Raw genomic sequence first — 24,443 nt, 5'->3', positions numbered from 1 at the left:
CTCGGCTCTCGTGTGTTTTCTGACGTTCGTGGTAAATCTTCTTTCTGCTCCAACGGCGATTTAAGTGCTGAAATACTCTTTAATCGCTCTACTCTCCGTTTAGAAGCGTTGCTAGCTGATAAGGACTACTTCGAAACGGCCCAATTGCGGCTTCAACTCTCAAGAGCCCAACCACGCCCCTTATCCCATACGAAACCAGTTCTTCCAGTTGCGAGATAGTATGTCGGCCGCCATGACTCGGCTGCGACCGGCCGGTCAACTGAGCCGTCAGCTTCGAACCTTCAGCTCCTCGTCGAGACTCACCGCCGCCGCCAATGTGCAGAGGCTGGGCGTCGTGGGCGCTGGTCAGATGGTGAGTGGTTTGACATGTGATCGAGGGGAGATGATGGAAGGTCAAATGTGGAAGGGTGTCGGAGGGTCGCCCGCAATATGGTTGAGCTGTGCTGAGGAGCTATGATCCTACGAACCCATTCTATTACACGACTTGAAGCTCTTATATTCCTTAGGAGGGATATGATACCGTTCTCTCCAATACCCTTCCGACCCTCCCGACCCTCCCGACCTACGGTGTCCTTCCATACAGCCACTTTGCAGTCCAGATAATGTATAATCGACTAGAGCCAAGGCTAATGAATGAGGCTGCAGGGACTCGGAATTGCACTAGTTGCTGCCCAAAAGGCCCAAGTGCCAGTCACCCTGGTTGACAACTCGGAAGCATCCCTGAAGAAGGGAATAGCATTTGCAGGTTCGTGTCCAATCCGTTGCGATAGAGCCAGAGGGGACCACCACAAAGGTACTGACGGGCCGCGTCTGCAGAGAAGCTCCTCGCGAAGGATGTCTCCAAGTCCAGGATAACACAAGAGCAAGCGGACCAGGCCCGCGCGCTCCTCACGCCCGAGACGAGCCTAGAGAAGCTCTCCGACGTCGACTTCGTCATCGAGGCCGTGCCCGAGATCGCCCACCTCAAATTCGACATCTTCTCCAAGCTGGCCCAGATCTGCCCCAAGCACGCCATCCTGGCCACCAACACATCCTCCATCTCCATCACCCGCATCGCGGCCGCCACCACGAAGGACCCGACCGACACGTCGGCGAGCTCGCGCGTGGTCTCGACGCACTTCATGAACCCCGTACCCGTGCAGAAGGGCGTGGAAATCATCAGCGGCTTGCAGACCAGCCAGGACACCCTGGACAAAGCCGTCGAGTTCTGCAAGGCCATGGGCAAGATCCCCTCCGTCTCGGCTGACTCGCCGGGCTTCCTGGCGAACCGCATCCTCATGCCCTACATCAACGAAGCCGTCATCTGCCTCGAGACGGGAGTTGGCGACCGGGACTCCATCGACGCCATCATGAAGAACGGCACCAACGTGCCCATGGGTCCGCTGCAACTAGCTGACTTTATCGGCCTGGACACCTGCTTGGCCATCATGAAAGTCCTCCACGGGGAGACGGGCGACTCCAAATACAGGCCCAGCGTGCTGCTGGGGAAGATGGTGGACGCCGGGTGGCTAGGAAAGAAGAGCGGAAAGGGCTTCTATGACTATTAGCACCCACCAAGTACATCAGGAGTACTGTGGTGTCGGTATGCCGCAAGTGAGAAGCAGGGGGGGGGGACAGCTTGGGCAACGCGAGCCTGCTGAAACTGCTGAACAACGCGTGCGAGGGTTCAATAACCCACCACGGGGCCACGCAACGAAAGTCGGGTGCGATAGGGTATGCGAGGATGGGCTATCAGCCCTCGAAGGGCATCTACCGTACGAAATACCATGTAGTTCAGGCAAACTGGAATAGAATAATGATTGTCGACTAGACGAAGGGGTTTTTCTTTTAAACCCCCCCCCCCCCCCCCCCATGATGATGTCCTAGGATATCAGGGGCTAAGGATCGATCCAGCGCAGCTGGCGATATCGAGGCAAGGGGTGGCTCGGCCCGAAAAGCAAGAGATTGGGGCGGCAACAATGGTTACTATCTGTCGGCACTTGCGAAGATATCTCGCACGGGAAGGGGGGGACGGGCCAGAGCAGAGAGGCAAGGCAAGCGCAGAAGTTCGAGAAGGCCTGCATATTGAGCGGAAGGGATTGCGACGCCCAGAGCTGACTTGCAGTTCGAATGATCGCCCATTCAGGTTTCGGGACGTATTTTCTCCTCCGTTTGGAAGGACCGGAGTCAGCCCTCCGTTTAACCGGGACGAAGACGGGCACCGACAGCAGTGGGTGGGTCCAGTCGAACAGATCTCCCACCCCGTTCTGCTTGTGGGTGAGTAGGGTTTTCGGTTTTCGTAGCGATCAGCCGTCCCTCGCTCGTTTTCTTTATTTTTCGTTTTCTTTCCCAGCAGCATCGTCGTCACGTAAAAAGCCGAGGGCGTCATCGTAGACGTCACACGGGAATGCAGGTGGTACAGAATGAGAAAGGCTCTCCTTTTCCGTGCGAGCTTCTCAGCCGGTAGCAAGACACGCAAACCAAGTAAGAGGCGTAACAGGACTGCAATGAAGGAGAGATAGGTCTCTCCGTCTGGTTTCTTTTCTCGACTCGGAATAAAGAGATCTCGATTTGAAGGTTGTAGCAACGAGAACTGCTAGAACAGAGAGCACGAAGGGTAATTTTGGACCGCCCACTGCCTTCTCAGCGCGGTAAATTTAGTCAACGGGACAATCGGGCGGTAAAAATAGCGCTTCGGCACACCGGATTAGGGTCCGGACTGCATTTCCCGGGGGGGGGGGGAGAACGAGACGCGGGAAGACGATTGAGGCAGAGTACCTAGGCAGGATTTCCGCTGAAGGCCGTACCGTGCGGTAGGTGTAGGCCGTGGCGGTCTGATATGAGCGACCGAGCCGCCAGACATTCGACTCGGAAAATCGCAAGCCTAGCGAAACGGGTTACTGCAGGTCGCAACTCCGGTTGGTAAAACTGGCCGTCTAAGGGGGGAGAACGAAGACAATCGGCTTCTAATGGGGAAAGGTGGTCCGTCGTCCGACCTCCGACTCGAGGCTGGTGGTGGGGCGAAGTCGGCATCTTCGTACTCCGTAGGGCGGAGATGGACAGGAATCTGACGCAGTACGTTGTAAGGAAGTGTCCCAACTTCTCATCCTGATGCAACTTCCTTCAGACCAGTTGTGTGCAGCTGTTTCCCCCCCCCCCCTCTCGCCTTCTAGATTCTCGTCCATCGGTGTTTTCGCAAGGACTACTTGATCGGTACGAAGTACTACTTCGTAGCCAGTTGCTGAGAGGAGGACGGGTAGCAACCCCAAAAGAAGTTAGCCCTGGGACCGATCGTGTGGTTACGAGACGAGGCGCAAGGGACGGGATCTGGGTTCTTGGAACAAAGGGACGGAATCCGGGCTGAGAGGGGAAGATCGTCGTCCAGTCGGTGGTTTGAGGACTAAGATGCGGTGACGCTGGGGATACCGTCGTTTTAAAGGAGACCCATGGAACGAACCATGGAACGCCGTTGCACTCATGCAAGTTGCGAACAACGGCCCTCTCGAATGGCCGCTATTCCAAGAGGGGTTTTTTGTCGAGCCAGTCCTCGCACTTGTAAGTTCAACGTTCAGAATACGACTTTCAGGTCAAAGTCAACCTGCATCTAAGCCTTGAGATAGTGTTCTCCATCAACCACGAGTCTCGAAAAGGGGTAAGGTACCTAATTCGGTATCGGCAAGAGATACGTTAACCTGGAACTTAAGTGTCTCGTAACATCTTAAGATAGGTAGTATATGTACCCAGCAACCACTCAGTATTATGAGTATTATACCACGCCAATTGCTGAGCTAGAGACTTGGCTTTTGCGACCGAATTCTCGGGACAACCGGTTGGCTGGCGATCTATCGAAGAATCGGAGAAGGCTGAATAGAACTCTTACCTAAAGTATTACAAGCTCGGGAACCAAGGTATCCCTTACACCTGCTTGTACATAACGACGAATACGCATGGTATGTAATTACCTACTCAACCCATCATTTTGATCTTGATGCTTGGTCGAGTCGCAAGGGGAAAAGAAAAGAGAAAAGAGAAGGACGAACTGCACACAGAAGGGTGCAGAACCGCGACGACCGCGACGACCGCGACGACCGCGACGACCGCATCGACGGGCGCCTGCTACAACGTGCAACGTGCTTCGCAGAATCGTAGATCGTGGGTGTTCGGATGCATCAAATTGTCTTCCGAAGAAAATGTCACATACCTATTCGTACGCTCGGCAGTCATGAAGTGATCTGCGCCGTCTTGGCTTCTCGTTGCGGTTAAATACGTCTCGTATCGCACAATTGCCTGGCAGGGGTCCGATGCAAGTGCGTCCTCCTTGCCCTTTTATTGATTCATGCTGGAGCTTTTTATTTTTATTTGTTAAGAAAGAAATTGGAAAGGACAACCGATGAAAAAAGCGGAGGGAGGGGTCGAACATTCAGAAGTACATATTCGATCCGTCGAACTTAAGCCGCCATCAGAAGTACTTTCAAATTCGCCTTACGTACGTCGAATATAAAGTACCTCAGCTAACGCTCTAACCATGACTTCGTGGCTGCTCCTTTTTGTCCGGTCCTTTGTAACTTGCCTTATCTTTTTCTCACCCCGCCTCCTGAAACACCCCACCTTCCCAAGGACGATTCTTTGGCTTCGTACGCTCTGGAGTCCCCAAATTCAACAAGTTCGATGTCTTCCCCCTTCTGGTCATAATAACTGTACAGACTGGGGGGAAAAAAAGGTCTTGGCGCCGTCCCCCTTGCATAGCTCACCATTTGCGTCTCACTCAAGCTTGCAGGATTTCTTCGATCTCGTCTATTCAAAATCATCAGACCGCGTCGTCCACTGTGTGTCTGTCTATCAACCGGAACTCCCACGACGATGTTGTCGGCCATGTTGCCGTTTCGATCAGCCCGAGCCCTGTGCTTGATAGTCGATGGGTTCCTGTGACGATCCGCTCGTTATCTGAAAGAGGAGTGGAACAGCTCGGAAATCACATCACCAAGGTTTACCCTAGGATTAACCTCGAATTAGCCTTCTTTGCTTGAATTCAATGGTACGAGTTGTGCAGCCAAGCATTCTCCTTACCAGGGCTGACCAATATGTAAGTACTCCGTAATTATGTACGCAGCAAACCAGCCGCTCTGACGCAAATTGAATCCTCTGGCCTTGGCATCTGACATCAACCTTGAGCTAAACCGGTCCCGGGGATCTTAGCTGAATCCTGGAACTTAGCACCCAGGCACATACAACGTACAGGTTTAGGTGTCACCGCACCGAACCGACGGGACCAAACGTGGCGGGACATGTCGCTCTGTTGTCCTTAATTTTCACGGCGAAGCTCAGCACATACGTTCGAAGACGACAAGGTGTGTCACCGTCGCCAACTGCCTAAGGTACATAAGGTATGCCCCTCCATGAACCAATAACCACGTGGTTTCCACTTCCGGTATCTTGGGATTTGTATCACCTTGGCCTCCAGTAATCTTATCGTCAAACGCCCTCGAGCTGCTTGAATGATCTCATCTACCATTCACTGTCACTCTCAATTTTTTCCCCTTTCATTCTGGTAGGTACGTCTACATCTGCCGTCGCAAGCATTTGACCGGCGGTCTTGACAATGCGATAAGATTGGTATTGTGTGACACCCTGACCAATCCGTCAAAGTCCTCAAACGGGACGCATCGATGGTTCGGAACTGGGGTCACACTGCCCAGACTAATCCTCACTTGTCTCGGGCTCGGTTGAAAGCTTGTCCTTCTCATCTTCGTCATCGTCAAGCTGGAACACTCGGTGCACCCATTGTCGAAGACACGGTTCCTTGCTGCTTCCCTGCGAGTTTGATCTGTCTGTATGGTCTCTAACAGCCGTGGAACTGCGAATATTGTTGCCCGGTGGCGTTATTGGTGGCACCTCGTCATCTCAGAAGCAGCCCAGGCCAAACGACCAAAGGACTAACCTCCGAGGCTGGCACGGTCTCTGGCAGCCCCTGTACGCCAAAGACCAAACCAACACGGAAAATCAATCCGTATGGAATACACGGTGACGCAAGAAGGGGAGGAAAAGGGGGGCGGCGGGAAAAAAGAAACCCCCCCCCCAAGGTGTCGGATCGAAATCATAACGGCCAAGGCCTTTTTATTTTCATCTTACTCATGTCACTGAGCATGACTTCGTAGGTCCGTCGTCAAAAGCTACATACACGCGGCGCGTCCTGGAGACTCCTGTATCTGTAGGAAATGAAGGACCTCAACCCCCGCCTCGATCCGTCAATCGGGCATACAACGTACAGTCAAACGCCATCCAATCGCATTTGAGCCGGCACCCTCTTTAGGCGAGGGTCTCGTTACGTTCCGCCCTCCCTTCCTGCCACCTGGCTTACATACATATGGATGGAGGGCTTGCTTCCTATTCCCTTTACCTATCGATGGTGGGGACGGAATTCGAAGGGGGCTACAACGTACGCTCTGCCGCCGTGAAAATGTGCCTTTTCGAGTTAGGACTCTTTATTACCCGCTTTGTCGTGCACCCCGCTAACCCGCACCCCTCGACCTGGATGAAACCGAGGAGGTGACCCAGCCCCATACGCTGCCTGCTGCCCACGGCCGAGAAGAGCACGGGCTTTACGGCGCGCCACGATCATGCGCCCGATCTCAGAAATGATCTACATACAGCATTCCCTGTCCAGAAGTCAACTCTCATTCTGCTTTGCTTCACTGTCAGGCAGGTACGAAGTAATTATTACTTTTTATGGAAGCACTTCTACGATGTACTGTTGCACCGAAGCAGGAACACGCCCATCAGCCTCCGGCAGCTTCGGGATAATTTCCCACGGGATCCGGCGAAGCGTTGAAATACAAAATGCAGATGATGCGGGCGCTGAGGACTGGCTCTCGCATTCTGTAGAGAGAAGAGAGCTTTTTCTCGATTGCGGTACATACATCACTCACACCAGACTCGGGCACGTCGATGGCATTTCGAGAGGTCGTAGATGACGATGTGTCTTCTCCCTCATACGGCTCGCTCTTCAAAGAAAATTCATGAATCACCCATACAGAGTGTTCGTCAATCAATCATGCAACAAATGTCGAACGACAGGACAACTACAGTCTAGTGTAGTCCAACCCCTGACCATGTAGTTCCCCGGCATCTTTCGAGAAGCCTTGGTGATCAGGTCAATTCTCACCATCCCTGTCACCGCCACGCCCTGAATAAATCTGGCCCTGCCGTGGGCCAGCCACAATTTTTTTCTCTTTTTCTTTTTATTGTTTTCTTTTCTTTTCCTTTTCCTTTTCCTTCTTTTTTTTTTCGGCTCCATGGTACCGTGGTTCCCTTCTGGGGATGTTGTCTCGCTTCTTCTACCCCCCGGGGTCGTCTGCATGGCCGCTGTCGCTGTCGATGTGAGCCCACTCACACTCCTTTGTTCCCCCCTCCCCTAAACGTTTCCTGTCGCACACCCTGCCCACGGATTCCCAGCGCCACCCCTCCCCGGTTCGTCCACCTCTCCCTATTGGCGTCGGGCTCAGGGGTTACAACCTGTCCTCGACAATGGGCACGGCACTGCACTCAGCCGTGGGAGTCGAGAGAAAGAAATCGCGACCCAGCCAATGAAGTTGCGTCTTTATCTCTGGCAACTGCTCTCAGCTCTCTCTAGGGCAACGATCCCCCGATAATTTGAGATCAGGGGACTGGGGGGGAACTTGGGGGGGGGGGTGTTGATCGCTCAACCATGTCTTGAAACCACAGTCACCACATTCTTCCAGGCTGCGCTGCACCTCTCATGAATCTAGAGGATGGCCTTGTGGGCTTCTAATCTCTTCAAATCTCATGTACAGGCGAGGATTGGCCTTGCTGGCATGACATGGCCGTCCGGTGACTGGCCTCCCAAGGACCCAAAACGGAGAATGCAGGCGAAAACAACATTGCCAGTCTTCCTAGTCTTCCTACTACTCACACACGCCATCCTATGCTTCGTTACGGATGCTCGTAACACAGCATTAACCGTTCAGCCGAAGGGCTCTCAGGCAGACGGCGCGACTCGAAAGGTAAGAGAACTCCAGCGACCCGGGACACTAGTGATTAGTGACCGCTGAGGGGCCCCCCGTGCTCTCAAGAAGCTGAGGATGACGGATAACGGAGCCAGCGGGAGTGCACAGAGATTCCACTCAACGGGCCTGGGACTGGGGTGAAAAGGCTGACAGGCATAACCCGGAACTGTCATGATTTTCGAGGGGGCCAGCCTACAACATTACAACATTACCTACATACGTACAACGTACCCAACCCACATCCACATCCACATCGCATACCGAAAGCAACCCCGTCACGATGCTCTCCAACTTGACCACTCCCCAAGATGGCCCACCGCACGTCTTGTGGTTCTGGAGAGGACTAATATCTGTTAAGCTACGAAGTAATTACTCCGTAATGATTATTAGGTAGCATGCACCCCATCACCCCATGCGTCTACTCGGATCGGTTCTCGACATTCCTCCGCATGGATAATAGGCGGCAATTCGCACCTTTCGGTACTGATCTCACCGTCGTCATCGGAAGGGCAGGGATATACATGTACGGATACAGTCATTGGACAGGGGCCTTCTGGATGGCCTCTGGATGGCCTCTGGATGGCCCCTGGATGGCCTCTGGATCCGCGATGCTCAGCAGAGCCCTGTCAAATCTATTCGTACATACGTTGTAGATGCAGAGGGCATTTCCTACTCTCTCCGGGTTCCATCCCTCCCTCCCTGCCCCTTCCGTCCGCCCCCTGGTCCCCGCATACGCACTCCCGAATTTCTCTTGTCCATCACCTTACGATAATTATTATTATATTGTCCTGCTCGTGAAACCTGGGGAAAGCCAAGTCGACCTTGCTTTCTGGATCTCTTTTTCATTTTCTTTTTCATTTTCATTTTCTTATATTCCCTTTGCACGAACGGACCTCGTCTCTTCTCTCTCTGTCTCTCTCTCTCTCTCTCTCTCTCTCTCTCCTGAACGGTAGTTGCTTTCGACGCTGTCCCTGCCGTATTCCCTCGGATCTTCATGCTTCCTTCAAGAAGAGACATCCCCCCCCACCCTGCACCGCCCGTCCATCGTCTCTCACTCCGGGCGCCTAGGTCGGCTTGCGGGCTTGGTGTCACCGGAGAGCTACCCGCCTACCCGAATCTCGGCGCTTTTAGCATCTCGTCCACGACGACAGCACTCCTGCAACTTTACTTACAGCTTAAGCCCCGACTGCACCAGGGCCTGAAGGACGCCCTCTATTAGTTCCAATTAAGACGTCCATACTCAAAAGTTCTTTCTTTTGCCCCTTGTACAGGTCCAGCCTATTGATCCAGCTTCCCGTCTCTTCTACCTTCTTGCCGCACCCACACGAAGACGCCCAACGCACGGAAAATACTAGCCCAGGGAGGGGACCTCCCAGTAGACCCCTCTGAACCTTTGTACTTGCGTAGTAGCGAGGAGAGGAACGCTACCGCTCTTTCAGTCGACGAACAAACAGGCTTACGTGACGCCATCAAACGCTCGTTCTTTCCTCCGGCCCCCGGTCCAATATCGAGTCAGGGCAACTTTTAGCATCGCTATCCCACCGTCCAGTCGAGTTCTTCTTCCCAATGCTAGCCACCAGGCGCCCTAACACCGAATCCAGCCAGTGGCCTTTCAAAAAGTACGAGAAGACGTCTCGGAGACCAGTTTTGGATCCGCCACGGATGTCCAACCACCCTTTCGACGCCTCATTGTCAACACATCCGGACTGGCAGGGGCCATATTCATACTTGCCTCCAGAGAACCACACCTTCTCTTCACCCTATGAAGCTGGACATGACGCCGGGAGCGTCGCACGGGAGCAAAGCGGCAGCAACGGCGAGGGCGCTGCCAAGGTAGAGCCAGAGCTGTCCACCGCACCTCGTCGTGAAAGTGCACATCCATTGGTTCCAGGGCAAACCAAACAATCATCTCCCATCCCTGAGCAAGCCGAGCCGCAGCCGGGCAAATCCCATGCGAATAAAGCAGCCGATCTGGGCCAGGCAGAGAGCTTGGGCTCCATGGATCCATCGCGAGTTTCACAACCCCTGAGTTCGGCGTCATCAGCTGGGCAAAGTGCGGACATGTCATCGGATCAAGCGAAGCTGCAGAAGTGGTCCGGTCGAAAAGAGGACGATGACGAGATTGTCGACGAAGAGGAGATGGACATGGAGGGAGGAGATCATTCAGGAGAGCCACAAACCGCCGCTGAGCGGATTGCTCAACGGAAGAAGATGAAGCGTTTCCGGTACGGATCTGATCAGGGGAACTTCGTAGAAGGGAAGGGCTCCTTCAAACCCGCTGACTATGTTTCCTTCTCTATTGAATAGGCTCACCCATCAGCAGACCCGATTTCTGATGAGCGAATTCGCCAAACAACCACACCCAGATGCAGCCCACAGAGAACGTCTGTCCCGAGAGATCCCCGGATTGAGCCCGCGGCAGGTTCAAGTATGGTTTCAGAATCGGTAAGCGAGCCTTCGGAGCGATGCGGTTCTCCCACCCTATGGTCCCTATCTAAACAGGGCCAACTCGCTGACAACGATCAAAGGCGGGCCAAGATCAAGAGATTGACGGCAGACGACCGAGAGCGCTTGATCAAGATGCGCGCTGTTCCGGACGACTTTGACAACGTACAGGCGCTCCACTCTCCATACGGCGCAGTACGGGGGCTCGGGGGATCCGTCTCCTCCCCTGTTGACTTCAACCCATCGGGCTATGCGGAACACATGATGCCCCCCTTGGTGGTCGACGTGCGACGGTCGGAAAGAGACGACCATATGTCACCGACAGGTCTGAGCCCGGCGTTCGGAAACATCCGATTCGGCCCGTCGGCTCCGATGAGCAGCCCGGATCTCCTATCACCGCTGTCTCCTTCCACCAACGACCAGCGATATGGGTACGGCAGTCACGCGTCGGGATCCATGGGCGCAAGGGCACCACCACCAAGGCAGCCCAACGTGCTGGGACGACAGGGAAGCTTGGACCAGGGCATGATGCATAACCGACAGCAGGCCCGTCCTCTTCAACCCCTTCAGCTGAGAGACACGCTGTCTAGAACCAGATCCGAGAACCTCCAATCGCCGCTACGTGCGGGCATGTCCTGGAAGGGCGACTCGATCGACTATACAACGTATTCGGGGGATAGCGCGAGTCCTGGTGGGCGGGCCCAACCCGTCTATCAAGCAGAACAAATGAACAGCAACACACCGGGAAGCAGTCTCGGAGGGTTCGACTCGCCTTATTCTGGTAGGGAGATTTTCACCTGTCTTCCCCTTGACCGTGGTGACTTTTGGCGGCAGGCCTTACTACAGGATGATTCTGACCGACTTTCGTAAAGCAGGGCACACGATTCGATCCCCTTCCAATATGAACTACCCAGGCTACCAATCACCAAACATGCCACAAACTTCGCAGGGCAAACTGAGGGGCCGCGCTTCGTCTGCGACATTCCCGCTAGGTCTCGACCTCCGTAACCAGTACCGCCATCCCAACGCAAGCGCCCAATCTCCCGGTCCCCACCCGAACTCTGCCGGCGGCGGCGGAGATAGCAACAGTACATCGCAGGCGTCCCCGACCACGGCACCCCATTTCGGAGGCGCTCCCTCCACCGTCGCAGCATACTCGGCCGGTTTCCCGTCCGCCCCTCTGACGGCGCCCCTGGACTTTTCGTTCTCCCGGACACCCGGCAGCGGTGCGTCGGAAGGGCGGGCGGCCGGCGGGAGCGGCGGTAGCAACATGCAGGACTACAGCATGCCTCAACTGAGCGCCCCGATGGCGCCCCCTAGCGACTTCTCCCAAGCCTTCCACGGCGGCAGCGCGACCAACTCGGGAAGGACGCCCATGCGGGAGAACTTTGGGGCTGGTCATCTAGGGCCTGGCGATCAACGAGCCGGCGGAGATGAGTACGGATCATCGGACTTTGGACACGGCTCGTCGTTGAAGCGGAAGAGGGGCTTCACGATGCCTATCGGAACGCCTACTTCGGCGCCTGGTTCGCATGCCTACGGCAATCCGGCGTAAAAAAAAAAACAATATTTTCCGGACAAGATGTTGGAACGCTCAAGAGAGGGGACCGACCCACGTGGCCCCTTTCTATTATCTTTCTTTTATGAAAACAGATACCGATGACGAAGCGAAGAGTTACGACAAGACGAAGATTCGTCTCCTTTTTATATCCATCCACTTCTCTTCTCGCCACATATCTCACCATCTAGGCCCCTGCGGTGCTTTGCTCTTCAACCCAGGGCCATTGTATATTTTTTCCAGCCATAGCTGGGCTGTGAAACTGGAGAGCTGTGTGCCAGCGACTTGTTCGGTACTTGGTTTTTTCTTTTCTTTCTTTTTTTCTTTTTCTTTTCTTTTTTGTTTTTTTCCTTTCCTTTCTTCTTTTTTTCTGTTCTTTCTACTGGATACCATATATACCACGCATCCATACAACGGTTTACTGTGTTCAGATGGGACCTGTTTCCTGGGGGCTCTCGTTGATATCCGTGGAGCTCGCGAAGATCAGCCTGGCTACGGCTACAGGGAGGCAAAGGAAGAGGGCATGGGATAGTATCAGGGCACTGCTATCCTCGGAGATTCTTCGTGACATGGTTTCGGGTTCCTGTTTTCTTACTTCTCTATTCTCCTTTCGATTTTCATTTCCTTTCGAAGTCCCTCGTTTCCTTCCTTCTCTTCTTATTTCTTTTTATTCATCATTGATCTTCTTCATATTTCTTCTCGTTTTTGGTCATAGCTTGGGGCTGTCTGCTGTATATCCCAGGCTCAGATTGGACTTTGCCCGTTCATTTGTGGGCGGATCTCTTACAAGATAGAACCGGCGTCTGTTCAGAAGAGCATTACGGTTTCTGATCAGAGGCGGATAGAAAGACACTTGCTTCTGCGGCTTGTACTACACTTCTTTATTGCTTTCTGCCTCGCTGGACCTGGGCAGGCAGGCCTTTGTCGGCTGGGAGTGGCGACGTCGGCACACTGGTGAGAGAGTCTCGGTATTGAAGCTCTATATATCTGGTCACACAATCCGAGTCGCCCACCTTGGCTGCCAGCATCTCTTCCTCTCAAGGACCGGGGTATAGTTCTTACGTTTAGAGCAGGGATATGTCCCCGATAAGTTACCGACTCTCTCTCTCTCAGTCTACCCCAGCAGGAAACCCGGGCAAATGGGTAGCTGCATGAAGTCCCGGAGCGATGCCCCTTTTTGGGACCCCAGAGTATCTTGCGGAAAGTGGGCATTTCTCGGTCGCCGCCCTGGACTCGGATACTTCTCGTCATACCATCGTACCAGCTCCCGATATCTGAGGGTCGGATGGAGCCTCGGGAGCTGCGACATGGGATGATGAGGATCACGTACCTTATAGAATGGGTCCAAGTCCGACGTAGGTTGGCTCCTCGTCTGAAGAGCAGATATTATGCAGGCACCCAGCCGCTGTGATGAGGTTCCCCTTCGCCACGCCCGCGCCCCTTTCATTTTTCGTCTCTGTGGGTTCATAAAACTCGAAAATATCGGGGGTTGAAGAAGAGTATGGGCCGTAGGGAAAAAAAAAAAAAAAAAAAAAAAAAAGGAGAGAACCCCGAAACGGGGCTGTCTTCTTATGCTAGGTAGCCACGACTCGACTTTGTGTCTGAGGACTGCAGCGAGGTCGATCAAGGTGGATTATCGACCTATCTGATCCGCGCACTAACTATCATGTCCAATGTCCGGCCCGAAAATGAGTGTAGATGTGATGATGGGCATGGCAGCCCAAACGAAGCCCTGCTTCTCCTGATCCCTGTAATGGGAATTCCGCGTTATTACTCTGCCAGTGAATAGTAAACCTGCTTCACTAGTCCCCCGTATTTGACACTCTAGCACTTCCTCAGCTAGTGTCGTATCGTCCCCGGAACCCGACCATTCTAGTCAGTTGAACAGCGGCGTCTTTAGTGAATGTTGACGATCCCTCCTCCTCCACCCCTTTTTTTTTCTTTCTTCTTTTTCTTCCTCTTTTCTTCTCTCTCTTCTCATGTAGCGCATGGCGTAGTTTTATGCCGTGCTCCACCAAGAAATGTGATCAAATGCTCGCGTGAAATTCGAGACAAAAAGCCCAAAACTGGGCCTTTCACTTCAATATGCTCCCCGCTGGATAGATGACCGGCGGGATGCAAACCCTTCCTCCGCAAGTCCCTCCTGGCTCCTCGTCCTCCTCCGGCCAAGGCGCGACCGGGACCTCTCGTCCCGGTTCTGTTCCCAGCCGACAGCAGCGCTACTAGAACGGGATAGTCCTCCCACCCCATCCGAAGCGCCGCCGCGACCGTCATCAATAGACGAACGTCCCGACGCGCCCCCAAACGACCCCCCACCGACATTCTCCATGGTGAAAGGCGACGCCGTGGGGGCGTCCAGCGTGGCGAGCTCCTTGGCCGTGAACCATTTCGGCAGGAGCAGAGCGCGGACGGGGATCAGCAGCATGATGACGACGGGGAACCCCACGGCCGCGATGGTCTGGGTGATGGCGAAGGTGGCGCCAAAGGCGAAGAGCTCGACGGCGACGAAGGCCCAGATGGCGCGGCGGCGCGGCAGGGCGCGCAGGGGGTGGGACGGCGATGTGAGGGTGCGGTCGCGGGCGAGGTAGAGCATCTTCGCGGTCATGCCGTTGTCGATGAGGGCCTGGACGCCCATGATGAAGAAGAGGCCGGCCAGGACGCCGTGGGGGACGAGGTGCAGCACGGTGAGCAGCGGCGCTGTCATGGTCACGAGGGTCAGCAGGCCTTGGGCGAGGTTGGAGACGCGCTGCTCGACTACGTGGGTGGGCTCGACGACGTGGCCGCCGGTCGGTTGGCCCTTTTCGTCCAGTATCGGGAGGACGCGGCGGACGGTGAGGGCTTCGGTGTGGAAGGGGGCTTGCGGGATCAGGCCGTTGGGGAATGGGAGCCCTAGGATGCCGGAGATGCCGATGATGAGGCCGAGGAGGAATATGTCCCAGTGGAAACCGGGGGGTTTGCGGAGGGGGAACTCGGTGCCCTGGGCGATGAGGGAGGATACTGGGTTGGTCAGCATGATGGTCTTGTATGTAAGGAAAGTGGGAAGGGGGATGAAGAAGAAAAGAGGATTTCGCTGGAGCATACCATTATGATCGAACCAGAACAAAATGGTCAGAAGAACAGCAAACGGAAGGGCAAGAAAGATGTCGCCGACAGACAGGTCCCAAAAGGGCACCACCCAGTTCCGGTCAGCGGTGGGCATAAACGCGGTGCCGGTCGGGAGGACTTCGAGGGGTGTATCCCCCATGCGGCCAAGATGGACGAAGCCGGTAAAGAAGATGATGGTGAGAGGCGTCCCGTAGTCGCGGAGGAAAACGCGAACGTGGTGGTGGAAGAGGGCGGTGGCGGAACCCAGCTCGCCGAGGACGTAGGCCACCATGAAGACGAGGAGGGCGGCGACGATGGAGAGGTAGAAGGCATCGCCATCGCCATCGCCGAGCCGCTCGAGGACCTGGATGCCCTTTTGGAGGTAGATGAAGGCGACGTAGAAGCCGAAGATGTCGCAGGGAAAGCGGGTCACCCAGCGGAGCCAGTTGCACGAGTTTGTGATGGCGAGGATCCAGTGGAGGATAAGGGACCATCTGGGGGGGGTGAAGAGGTGTAAGTTTTTTTTTTTCTTTTTTTTTTTCCCCTTTCCTTTTTCCCGACATGAAAGTTGGGTTGGTCGAGGATTAAAGGGAGAGTCAAGTCGACTTACATTCCGATCCAGCACATGAAGCCCAGGTAATTGACGCCGGTGGGCTGCATGATATTGTACACGGTGCTGGGGCGATGCGGTCAGACCATTGATGAGAATGGCAAGGGAAACGAGAAAGGAAAAAGGAGTAGGAGGGAGGAGGGAGAGGGACAACCAACTAGTTGAAGACGGTGATAGGACCAGTAACACCAACGATGACAAGAGGCTGGCATGAAAAGAGGGCGAAAAGGACAGAACCAAGGACAGAAGCGAGGAGAACCTCATTCACACCGAAGCTCGAGTCGGTGCTGGCGAACATGTCGAGGGAGAAAGCCAGCGCGGGAAGGATGCTGAAAGGCTCGAGTTAGTCCGGCCCGGGTAGGAGGTCAAGGGGACGAACTCACTTGGCAAAGTACATGTAGACGGTGGCCGGGACGACGCGATAGTCCCAGGCATCGGTCCAGTCGCTGGCGTAGTACGGGGCGCGACGGCGAAGATCGCGGAGAATGCCACGGAAGAGGTGGATCGTCCACCAGCGCTCACGATCCTGCTCATGGTTGACGCTGTAGGCGGCTTCGTTGTCTGTGGAAGGAGGAGCCGGCGCGGAGCGATTCTGCGTCTTGTCTTGGGCAGGTGGCGGGGGTGCGTGCCGAGATGATGTTGGTGGTGGTGTTGTTGTCGTCGGGGTCATCTCTATCTCCGGAGACAGAGTGCCTGCCCCGAGCCCGGCTCTGGTGTCGGACCCGAACCCGGGCGCGGATTCAGCTTTGGGTTGTGTATTGTGCATGGTGTCGACGCTTGCTCCCTTCATGCATATCTGGGTATCTGGGTGTTTGAGGGGTTGACCAAAAGCAAAAGTCGACAAAAAAGGTTGGCGGGAACGTAACTTGAAGTAAGGTAGGTAATCCAGAGTATCTTTCTTATGTAATCTAAGGTAGGTTACCGAGTACGTGAGTACGGATGAAACACTGGACGGCATACAACTCCGAGGACCCGCGTCGACGTACGTTATAAATAGGACGTGAGAAAATATTCTTGTCATCTCGTCGTCTTTGTAACAGAGTATAGTAACTGAAATGTACTACTCTACGGAGTACCTACTACACGTCAAAGACCAAGGCCGCATGTCGTTCCCAGTTACCTAGGTAGGTATTAACACTCACCCAATAACCAACCAAGGTCAACCTCCTGTTGTCAACCCCCTGTTGTCAACCCCCTGTTGTCAACCCCCTGTTGTCAACCCCCTGTTGTCAACCCTGTCAACCTGGAAATCCAGCGTAACCGTAATACGATAAAATGGGTCAGATTGAGTGGCAAATACAACCTACAGCCGACATGGTATCTGATTATCTTCCGTGCCCAACTCGGCCTGTAACCGGCCGTTGGGTTGTTCCATCTCCGCACCCAATTAGTGTTGAATTGACGGGAGCGTGCTTGCAGGGAGCGTTGATTCAGGAAATATATGATTGTATTATCTATAAAAGAGAAAGAAAAAGGGGGCGGGTATACGTGTCCTAAATACATCTGCCACCTTCTAAGCGAGGATAGTAGGGCACCTCCAACTAATAGGAGAGCATTATACCGTGGCTCCTATAATAGAATATAACACACCCCCTAATTATTACGCTATAATTAGCGGAACGATTACTTAGCCTAACCTTAACCTAGCCTTATTTTCAACCTCAAAATAGCCTTAAAGGGTTATGTGATACTCTTGATATCGAGTTAAAAGGCAGGAACAAAAGCTATAAAATAATAAAAACAATAATAATAGTAGTAAATAATAAAGGAAAAGTGCTATTAATAGTAGTAGTAAATAGGTGATAGTGGGGCCTTCCGTAGATAAATTAAAGGCGTTATGCCGGCGTTCTAGAGCTTTTGGATCTTCCCTCTTATAACCCTTGTTCTGTTGTTTTTTGAGGATTTTTTTGACGATTTTAATCTAAATTTTCTAATTTTTTCTATTAATAGTAATAAAAATAATATCAATAGCGATATAGTGAGTATCGGAGCTTTGTTTTTAGTGGCGCGTGCTAACTAGTAGCGTTATTTAGGCTCCCCCTACCCTCTTGGCCGTTACCCGTACCGCGGTAGCTAAGAAAGCCTCGGCTAATAGTATGAAGAAGACTAAGGGTAAAGCCGGCACTAAGAAGGGTGCTTTTATCAGTTATTTCCGAGCGTTGGTCTGCGATGTCTCTGCTCTATTCTAAGCTAACCCCTTAGAAGACTGCTAAGAGTAGTAATAATAATAATAAGGATACCGAGGATGATTTTATTCCGGTTTTATTTGATCCGCCCTGCCTGGAATGCGTAAAGGGTATTTATTCGGGGAAATAGCGCTCGTTTAATTACTATATTTCCGTTCCTAGCCGCTCCTATCGCTACTAAAAGTATAAGGATAGAAACTATATATACCACCCTCTATAAGTTCTTACCCCCTATCTAAGGCGCCTTACGATTATAATCGTGTGCTCTATTTCGTATTAGCTCGAAGATATATACGCTATTAAGCTTTACGGCCGCTAACCTATACTTATAGTTTTTCTAGCCTTATATCCTTAGTTAAAATTCTTTTTAAGTATATTATAGTCCGTAAAATTAATAAGGACTCTAATAACGACGATAAAAAGGTGTGTTTATCGCTTTATTTCTAAATTTAAATACTCTAACTAATTATTTCGCATAGTTTTTTGCTAAACTTAAGTAAACGGTGAAGTTTATAATTAAACTAATAGAGGATAACGATAACGAGAAGTTCTTTAATTAAGGAGGAGGAGCTTAAGGGAGCTTCTAACTAAGGTCCTAGTACGCCGACTATAACCTCTACCTCCTAGCTTACGGGGGTTATAATAGATATTCTGCGGGAAAATAGTTTTATTATTACTCCTCCGGCTAGAGGAAATAGCGTAAATATTACGTAGGACGGTGCTTAGGATAGCACTAATAGAGCTTAGTAATTTAGCTAGTATACTCCTTTTTATATTTTAGGATTTTCGGATTTACTTTTAGGGTTTAGTATAGTATCGTGGTATTAAGATAACGATATACCCTCCGTTTTTTACTGAATTAACTTAACCGCCGGCGCGCGGTGCGCCTAGGGCGCGGGAATTTCGACTTTAACTGCTTTTTTCCACCCCCTCCGTGCACTTATTATATTAAGATATACTCGGAAGTTCTCGAATTTTTATCGTGGAAGTGCTTTTATTAATCCGTCCGCTAGTATTAAATTCGTAGTAAGATATACGACTCTAAATAATCTCTTTACGTTCTCCTGCCTTACCTAAAAGCGCTATATATCTATATAGCGAAGCCTAGTCTTAATTCTAAAGCTATCGTCGACTATTAGGCGTATTGTTTACGTGTTATCGTAGTGGATATCCTAAGGAGATTCTGGATTAAAGCGTATTTCGACGAAAAGACGCTTTAAACCATTTCTTTCGCCACTTACTGTAAAGCGAGTAGCTCTGCTTCGGTTATAGACGTTATTACTATTACTTGCCTTATTACTTTCTATATAATTAATCTACTAAATAGGCTAATAAGGTAACCCTGTAAAGATCTTCGTGTATCTAAATCGTCTATAAAAGAGGCGTCGCTTACGATAACTATCGCCTATAAACTAATACTCGATCCGTACTAAATTAAGAGGTCCCTTATTATAAATAAATAGCGGATAGCTTAGTCTGCTGCCTTATAGTGCTCGGGAGAGGGCTTTCTAAGAAAGCGGGAGAGGATAGAAGCGGCGAATACCATGTTAGAACGTATTATAACTGCTATATAAAGCACTAATCCGACCTTTTCTTAATAAGATTTAATCTCTTAAGCGGTGGCTTCGTCTTCTCTTTTCCGGTATTCTATAACGGGAATAGGGATTACTAGGTAGATATTTAGAGCGTCTAATTTAAACCTAGCTACGATCTTTTTGATATATAAGTCGTGGGAGAGGAAAACCTTGCGTTTAGGGCGATCTCGAGTGATCTTAATACCTAAAAACTAATCGGCTTCCCCTTTTCCGATACCTTAAACCTTATTTTAATCCCTTCGATAATCCTAAGGCCGTTTATAGCACTATCTCTATAAAATAACACGAGAATATCGTCTATAAAGAAGATAACGAATACGTCTTAAGCCTTAATATAGAATAGGCACGGTTCTTCCTTACTAGCCTCTATCCCTAAATCTATTAGGGTGGCCGCGAAGGTCTAGAACTATAGTCTAGGCGAGTCGCGTAGTCTATATAGTGCTTTATCGAGCTCTAAGCACTTATCGGGCTACTTAAATCTATCAAGAAGTTCGTATATAATGGGCATCCCTATTTTACTCCTTTAGGCGTTAACGAAGGCGTTAACGATATTAAGTTACTTAATCTCTAGATTAAACTAAGCAGCCAGGGCTATAATAATACGAAAAGATCGTATAGCGAGTGTTACTGCGTAGGTTCCCTTAATTATTAAGCTCTCCTATAAGTCCCCTCGAATATATAAGCGTGCCTTATATCGTTCGAGATATCTGTTTTAGTCGAACTTATAGGTAAAAACCTACTTTAACGGAAAAGGCTTTAACTTCGCCTCTAAGCGCTTAATTTCCCTCTATATACGCTTCTTAATTAGCTTATTCACCTCCCTCTACGCGGCTTCCTTAAACCGTTCACGTATTAGGTAGTTAGTAAGCTCCCGCTAGTGCTTTAGTATAGCCTTTAGGTGGTCGCGATAAACCCTGCCGTCGATTAAGGGCTTTAGTGACGTTATAGCCTCTTTTTTAGTATTCGAACGGGTATTTATTTTAGTATCGGCTGCTCCGAGGATTACTAAATTAAAGGTTAGAAGCCCTTCTAGCCCGTCCTAACGCTCTTTTTATTAATTAGATAAGAAAAAGGCATATATTAAAGGCCTATCTGGCTCTACCTAATATATCCGTGGATTAATCCGAATAGTCTTTCCTTAAGCACGGCGATCGGTGATTCTTACGCTAGCGCGCATTGCTTCCTTTACTAGTATACTCTTTTTCCTTTAGTAGGCGGTCACCTTAGGAGTCGGTCGGATAGGTAGTCTAGATCTGGACGCTATAGTGCGGCTAGTGCTATGGTGCGGATTAGGGGTAGCTAGTCCCTATACCGTCGCCTGCGCACTCCTTTCTATAGTTAAAATCGTCGAAGTATCCGTATTAAGCTCTAGTATATATAATCCTAGCGTATCGGTTACGGTGTCTTCTTTTATAGCCGCTCCGTTATCTTATTAGTCGGAAGAATTATTAATTAAGAGTTCCTTCGAAGACTACGGCTCTACGCTTATAACCTAAAGATTCCTGCTCTAAGGATTAGGTGTTACGCGTGGGGTTTAAAGTCCTGTTACGGGCGGTTCGGGTATACTAGGTACGTCTATATCTGGTAGTGGCAAAGAAGCGTTTATTCATACCTCTACTACTCCTACCCCCGAGTTTAAACCCGTGGACTATGCTTATTCTCTAAAAGGTACGCTATTAATTAATCTATCCGGAGGGTAGGCCTATAGGATAAAGTCGTTATCTTTATCTTCATATATTTCGTAAGTTATAAGCTAGTTCCTCGTCTCGGGCTCCGGGATCTATTCTGCTTCTTCGAGCTATGGTTTATAAAATAGCTGCTCGTTAAACTATATATTACGTGTTATAATAACTTTCTAAAGCTATAGAATCTATACTCGGTAAATATTATAGGTAACGTAACCTATAAGATACCTAATATATCCCCTTAGTTAAACCTTATATAGTTTCCTATTCCTCCTAGCCTCCCTATCTCTTACTATTAGATAGGCGCGGTAGCTATAAGTATAAATACCACTTTAATCAGGGCGTAGGTCGGCTATATACTCTCTTATTAGAATCGGCATATTCTTTCTAAACTATAAATCGAGGATTTCTACTAGGGATTTCTATCCGTGTCGTTATAAGGGACTTATATTATACCATAACGCTACCGATCTAGTACTCTCTAGCTATTTATCTAGTGGAATTCCTGCTCCGTTAAGTATAGCGTTAGACTTTATAATAATTAATTAACCGGCTCTCTCGCTACCTCCGTTCGGTTTATAGGTATAGGGCGGTATAATTTCTATATCGATCCCTTAACTGCTTGCCTATAGCTAGGTTATTAAATCTCCTGCTAGATTGACGATTAAGGGCTTGTTATTACTGCGTATCTTATAGATATATAATATAAACTGCCGATTAACCTATCATTCGAAGGCTTACAGCGCGTGATAAACCGTAACGCTGTTTTTCGAAGCTAAAGGCAGCACGTAGATCCAGCCGCTATATTCGTCCTTTATTATAAGAAGATATCGTATACCGTTATAGCTTTTAGGTAGCTCTTAAAGATTCTAATAAATACGCTAAAACGGTTATAGGGAGCGGTATTCTAACGTGTATTAAGATATAACTTAACGTGCCTAGGTTCGGGAGTATATCTCGTAGTCTATCTGTTTAGTTCCCTTAATTAACACATTCCTGGTATTATAAACTAATACTTATAGAGCGTTTAGTCTAAGATAGCCTGCTCTTAAATACTATAGATATTCTTCGTCGACTCGTGGATAAGGAGGGTCGCGGGAAGGTTAGTAATATCGGTAAGCTCTTATTAGTTAATCGACTACTATAACTAGTATATATTAATAGTCGTAATTAATCGGAATAACACCAAGTAGTATCGGTTAGAATAACGAATAAGAAGAAGAAGAAGATAAAATTAGCTTATACTAAAGGATAGTTATATTAAAGCGTCGAAGCAGCTTTAATAAGACCACGCTCTTCTCCGCTATTCTAAAGCGTAACGAGTAGTTATATCCCGAATACTAGATCCTAACCTTATATAATAGAGCTTCCGATATAATATTTATATAAAATCCCTCCACGATAACTATATCGTTAAGCTCTAAGTTAGCTTTCGGAGCACCTAACGTTAAGCTCTAAGTTAGCTTTCGGAGCACCTAAAGGTCTATTAAGGATTCCCTTAAGAAGCCGTTTACCTTTGCTAATAATCGGAAAATCGGTTATACCGGATTCGATAGATCCTTCTATAGGAACGAAGGAACCTGGAATAAGCAGGTCGATTCAGTTAATAAGGTGAGTTACGCCGTAATTATTAAGAAGAGTGCTCTGTGAGAGCGGGTAGGGGCCTGGTTGAAGCGCGGCGTAGATCCTAGGGACCTTTTCTGTAGTGTAGATAAGGGCGGGATCCAGGATAGTTATAATAACCTTCCTAGGATACCTATCTCCACCCTTACTGTTACCGCTCTCCGAGCTTTCCTATCACTTTTTCGATAGTTTTTCCCGTAAGCTTTTCCACTTTAGAAGCTTAATCTCCTTCTGTATCTCCTTACACCACTTATTATTAACGTAGGTATTAGATCTCTGCTCGTATTTTCCGGTTAGAGCGTACTCTAGCTTATTATAGTGCTCTGGCTTCTAAGTATGCTCGCGTCGATAGGGGTAATTAATACTCTTCTTCTTAGGCTTTTTTCCGCCGTTATTATTATCTAAGCGGTCTCCTAGGGTCGCGTAAACGCCGTGGCGCGTGCTATCCGTGGTTAGAGCGCTTATAATAGCATTAAACTCGCGGCCATATATTAGAAGATCGGAAATCTTGTCGCCGCGGACCTCTTTTATTACTAGCTCCTAAAGCTTAGTTTCTGCCTAAATAGGCGTAAACTTTTATCTAACTACTATAAGGAAGTTCCGAATAATAGTGGGTCCTTTAATCTCGGCTACTTTTTACTAATATACGCGTCTAATAAGGGTATTCTACTCTGTATACTATATAGCCACTTTAGTGTTAGCTCGATAAGCGTCTTATAGATACTTTTCGTATACTCGTCTTATCTTTTCCTTCGTGTAAATACTGCTTAGAGCGAAGCTACTCTTAAGTTCTTTTATTATATAGCGTAACGTAAAATATCGGTTTTATTTTTCCTTATCGTAGCCGGGATATCTCTTAATAGCTTCTTCGATAGCCTATTAATAAGTAAAGGTCTCCACGGTGGTTTTAAGTAGTTAATTAGCCTTATCGAGCGCCTTAATAAGGCGACTAAGCTTTTAATTCTAGGCTATAGTCTACTAATTCTCGATTTCGGCGAGGCGTATAAGCTCCTACGTTAAGGGCATAATAGTATCGTCGCCCTCGCCTTAGGAATACTATTCGCGTAGTTAATCCAGGGATTTAGGCATAATATACTTAGGACGGTTATCTGGCTAATCCTTTTAGCTAGGATCGAGTAGTGCCTAGACCTCTATCCTTTACGTATACGACTGGATATAGAAGATCTAATCGGCCTATTACCGCGTGGATTTAAGGCGCGGGATACCGAGCGCTTTAGCCGTGATCTCGAGCTTATTCGATATAGTGTCGAGTAAGGGTTTAGCGAATAAGAGCTTATTATTAGGAGAGAGAGCGTAGGAGGGCTCCGTAATACTGTAAAAGTATATAAAAATAAACGTAGATAATAGATTAGTAGGAAGTTACTAGTTACTACTACTACCCGGGCTTATAACTATTAAATTAACGAGAGCGTGCTTATAGAGAGCGTTGATTTAGGAAATATATAATTGTATTGTCTATAAAAGAGAAAGAAAAAGGGGGCGGGTGTACGTGTCCTAAATATATCTGCTACCTTCTAAGCGAGGATAGTAGGGCACCTCTAACTAATAGGAGAGCACTATACCGTGGCTCACGTGATAGAATATAACAATTAGGACCCCCCCTGAAGGATTTCAATGTTCATACCACGCGAAT

At 49.7% G+C, this 24,443-nt stretch overlaps 7 protein-coding genes across 7 annotated transcripts; 4 read left to right on the top strand and 3 right to left on the bottom strand.

Annotated features, from left to right (window-relative positions):
- Positions 1-1,821, top strand: SODALDRAFT_332689 (3-hydroxybutyryl-CoA dehydrogenase). The gene is made up of 3 exons (XM_028611781.1): positions 1-352; positions 646-745; positions 817-1,821. Exons 1-3 carry the CDS (start codon positions 233-235, stop codon positions 1,545-1,547), a joined length of 951 nt encoding a protein of 316 aa, XP_028467058.1. The 5' UTR covers positions 1-232; the 3' UTR covers positions 1,548-1,821.
- SODALDRAFT_155578 (hypothetical protein) lies at positions 1,710-2,700 on the bottom strand. Its single transcript, XM_028606897.1, has one exon. It carries the CDS (start codon positions 2,366-2,368, stop codon positions 1,871-1,873), a length of 498 nt encoding a protein of 165 aa, XP_028467057.1. The 5' UTR covers positions 2,369-2,700; the 3' UTR covers positions 1,710-1,870.
- A 466-nt stretch (positions 2,701-3,166) lies between these two features.
- On the bottom strand, positions 3,167-3,581 carry SODALDRAFT_332687 (hypothetical protein). The gene has a single exon (XM_028611780.1). It carries the CDS (start codon positions 3,456-3,458, stop codon positions 3,279-3,281), a length of 180 nt encoding a protein of 59 aa, XP_028467056.1. The 5' UTR covers positions 3,459-3,581; the 3' UTR covers positions 3,167-3,278.
- Positions 3,582-7,707: 4,126 nt separating this feature from the next.
- SODALDRAFT_155552 (hypothetical protein) lies at positions 7,708-8,271 on the top strand. The gene is made up of 2 exons (XM_028606896.1): positions 7,708-8,000; positions 8,070-8,271. The coding sequence occupies exons 1-2, from the start codon at positions 7,749-7,751 to the stop codon at positions 8,142-8,144; spliced, it is 327 nt and encodes a 108-aa protein (XP_028467055.1). The 5' UTR covers positions 7,708-7,748; the 3' UTR covers positions 8,145-8,271.
- Positions 8,272-10,338: 2,067 nt separating this feature from the next.
- Positions 10,339-12,003, top strand: SODALDRAFT_294606 (hypothetical protein; the record flags this gene model as incomplete). Its single annotated transcript, XM_028608761.1, has 5 exons — positions 10,339-10,448; positions 10,532-11,229; positions 11,321-11,536; positions 11,600-11,678; positions 11,715-12,003. The coding sequence occupies 5 exons, from the start codon at positions 10,339-10,341 to the stop codon at positions 12,001-12,003; spliced, it is 1,392 nt and encodes a 463-aa protein (XP_028467054.1).
- A 217-nt stretch (positions 12,004-12,220) lies between these two features.
- SODALDRAFT_155511 (hypothetical protein) lies at positions 12,221-12,918 on the top strand. Its single transcript, XM_028606895.1, has one exon. It carries the CDS (start codon positions 12,438-12,440, stop codon positions 12,798-12,800), a length of 363 nt encoding a protein of 120 aa, XP_028467053.1. The 5' UTR covers positions 12,221-12,437; the 3' UTR covers positions 12,801-12,918.
- Positions 12,919-14,086: 1,168 nt separating this feature from the next.
- On the bottom strand, positions 14,087-16,370 carry SODALDRAFT_276493 (putative chloride-bicarbonate anion exchanger AE2; the record flags this gene model as incomplete). The annotated part of the gene is made up of 5 exons (XM_028608023.1): positions 14,087-15,003; positions 15,088-15,584; positions 15,701-15,766; positions 15,859-16,029; positions 16,084-16,370. 5 exons carry the CDS (start codon positions 16,368-16,370, stop codon positions 14,087-14,089), a joined length of 1,938 nt encoding a protein of 645 aa, XP_028467052.1.
- Positions 16,371-24,443: the final 8,073 nt, after the last annotated feature.

This window comes from Sodiomyces alkalinus (genome assembly GCF_003711515.1).
Source record: "Sodiomyces alkalinus F11 unplaced genomic scaffold SODALscaffold_4, whole genome shotgun sequence".
In the NCBI taxonomy this organism is placed as follows: Eukaryota; Fungi; Ascomycota; class Sordariomycetes; order Glomerellales; family Plectosphaerellaceae; genus Sodiomyces; species Sodiomyces alkalinus.
Note: the sequence above shows the minus strand (reverse complement) of the source record. Positions and strands in the feature narration are given on the sequence as shown.